Source organism: Phytophthora parasitica (genome assembly GCF_000247585.1).
Source record: "Phytophthora parasitica INRA-310 unplaced genomic scaffold supercont2.474, whole genome shotgun sequence".
Taxonomy (NCBI): domain Eukaryota; phylum Oomycota; class Peronosporomycetes; order Peronosporales; family Peronosporaceae; genus Phytophthora; species Phytophthora nicotianae.
In genome coordinates, this window is record NW_008649460.1 from 1 (window position 1) to 2,001 (window position 2,001).

Sequence of the window (2,001 nt, forward strand, 5' to 3'; positions counted from 1 at the left end):
GTTTGTTAACTCGGGTACTCCGTACCCATGTGTGGAATACACCAGGTGTAAACCCGTGTAACCCCGTTACATTAGTGATTCCAGGAATTGGCGGTATCAGCTTGCCAACGGAGTTGCGTACGGCGCATGTGGGAGGCGCGGCAACAGCTGAAGGCGGTGCTGGCGCTGTGGCACTCTTTACTAACCCACTGAGGGTCTGGAATGAATAATTCAGACCCCCAGTGGGTTGGGGAGCTAGGATGTCCCAGCGAGTCGAGTATGGAATGGGGAGTTCTGGTACGAGCGACAGATGCCCAACCGGAATCGCTATCCCGAACGTCCAGTTGGAGCTCGACCGAAGGGTACGAATTTGGTAGAGTACTTTTTGAAGAACGAGATGATGGAATATGATGGATGGTCACTGTTCCGGATTAGTGATGTGACCAACCTGGACATGGCAATGTTGAAGTAGATTGACCCTGAATGTGATGGATTGGGACGAAGGGCGCCGCGATGAAGTCAGATATGACGACGGCAACTCACAGTAATGCCTGGATCAAGTAAATCATGAGGAGTGATCCGGCTAATCTGAGATCTCGGGTTGCCAAGTGGAGATTGACGATATAAGAGGATGGCCTTCTAAGATATCGAGCTTGGGCGACTATATCAAGGCGATTGGGTAAATGATCACGAGATTTTGTGTTAAGACAACTTGGTGGACCCGATCGGAGTCAAGCAGTTCAGATCCCGACATGACAGAACGGGATCCTGACGATCCAGGAGCCGACGTCGCAGATCCTGAATTCTTGAGTATGTATGAGTGGGTCCTGGGCCTAGATTGGGTTGATTTGCGTTGGAAGGTCATGATAAAGGTACGGAGAAGCGGAATCAAGACAGGTCGTGCCTCAACATGTTCTGGATGACTTAGATCATCAGGATCTGGAGTGCAGATGTCCTGATTCGGAGAGGTCTACCACGATCCAACGGTAAGGCTGCGAATCCCGGACGGTGACACCAGATCAAGGACGATCAGCATGTGGAAGATCATTATGAGGAATTCTGGAGCAAGATAAATCCTGGCTCGACACACCCTGAGTGACCAAGATCATCAAGATCTAAATTATATGTGTCATGATCTGGACAGATCCGCTAAAACTCCAGCCTTAAGACGAGGACTATGTTGCAGATCAGCCAAGATCCGGTGCCAAGGACAACTGGACGACGAAGATCAACTAGGAAGAGCGGTTACATAGCTGAAGAAAAGGGATCAAGGGGTTGTGATGGTAGGGATAGTTGGTGTATAGGACCCAACTACAAATCATACTCGAATTTGCATTGTGTTACACACTTCCTGCCGGAACGACGTTGGCCTTATCAAGCTCAGTCAAGGTAGGGAATAGCAGATTTAATGTTGGTTGTGATACTTGGATAATAGTTTGGCCAGATCACACCACCTAGTGAACCTTTCCTCACAAGTGCAGATCAAGGAGGTTAACCGGATTTACTGCTTGACCTGGAGTATCTATCGATTCTCAACTATCAAGATCCCGCTATTGGAAGCGGCAAGCACGACGGAAAGGAAACTCAAAGAAACACACCCTCAAGGCAGCCTACGGTCAAGATCCCAGATCAACACCGCCAGACCCAACAAGCTCGAAGTACTCGCTTGTGATCTAGACTCTACATCGGACGTATAGTGAAGATCTTCCGCTATTTCTCCACACAACCCCCACGTCTCGCCAAAACTTTCAAGCTTCACTCACTTGTTACCAGAGTAGCCAGTTTCTGCCCTTCCGACGGGAACACAAGGTAAACAAGTTCAGCCGATCAAAGACCATCGGGGGACCCCCTCCGTTAGTCGGTGTCTACGTACGGTGGTGGTCGGATCCAGCAATCTCGCAGATTATTGCTGATTCCGCTGCACGTGTGTAGCCACTGTGGTGTAGTGATTTCCAAGTAATCACTGAAGAGGCTACATTCAAGTTGCTCAAGCCACGAACGCTCGGTCATGCGATAGGCGGT

At 49.5% G+C, this 2,001-nt stretch overlaps 1 protein-coding gene across 1 annotated transcript; it reads left to right on the top strand.

The window, feature by feature from the left end:
• Positions 1-258: 258 nt before the first annotated feature.
• On the top strand, positions 259-451 carry PPTG_24981 (hypothetical protein; the record flags this gene model as incomplete). Its single annotated transcript, XM_008919073.1, has 2 exons — positions 259-341; positions 415-451. 2 exons carry the CDS (start codon positions 259-261, stop codon positions 449-451), a joined length of 120 nt encoding a protein of 39 aa, XP_008917321.1.
• Between the last annotated feature and the right edge of the window lie 1,550 nt (positions 452-2,001).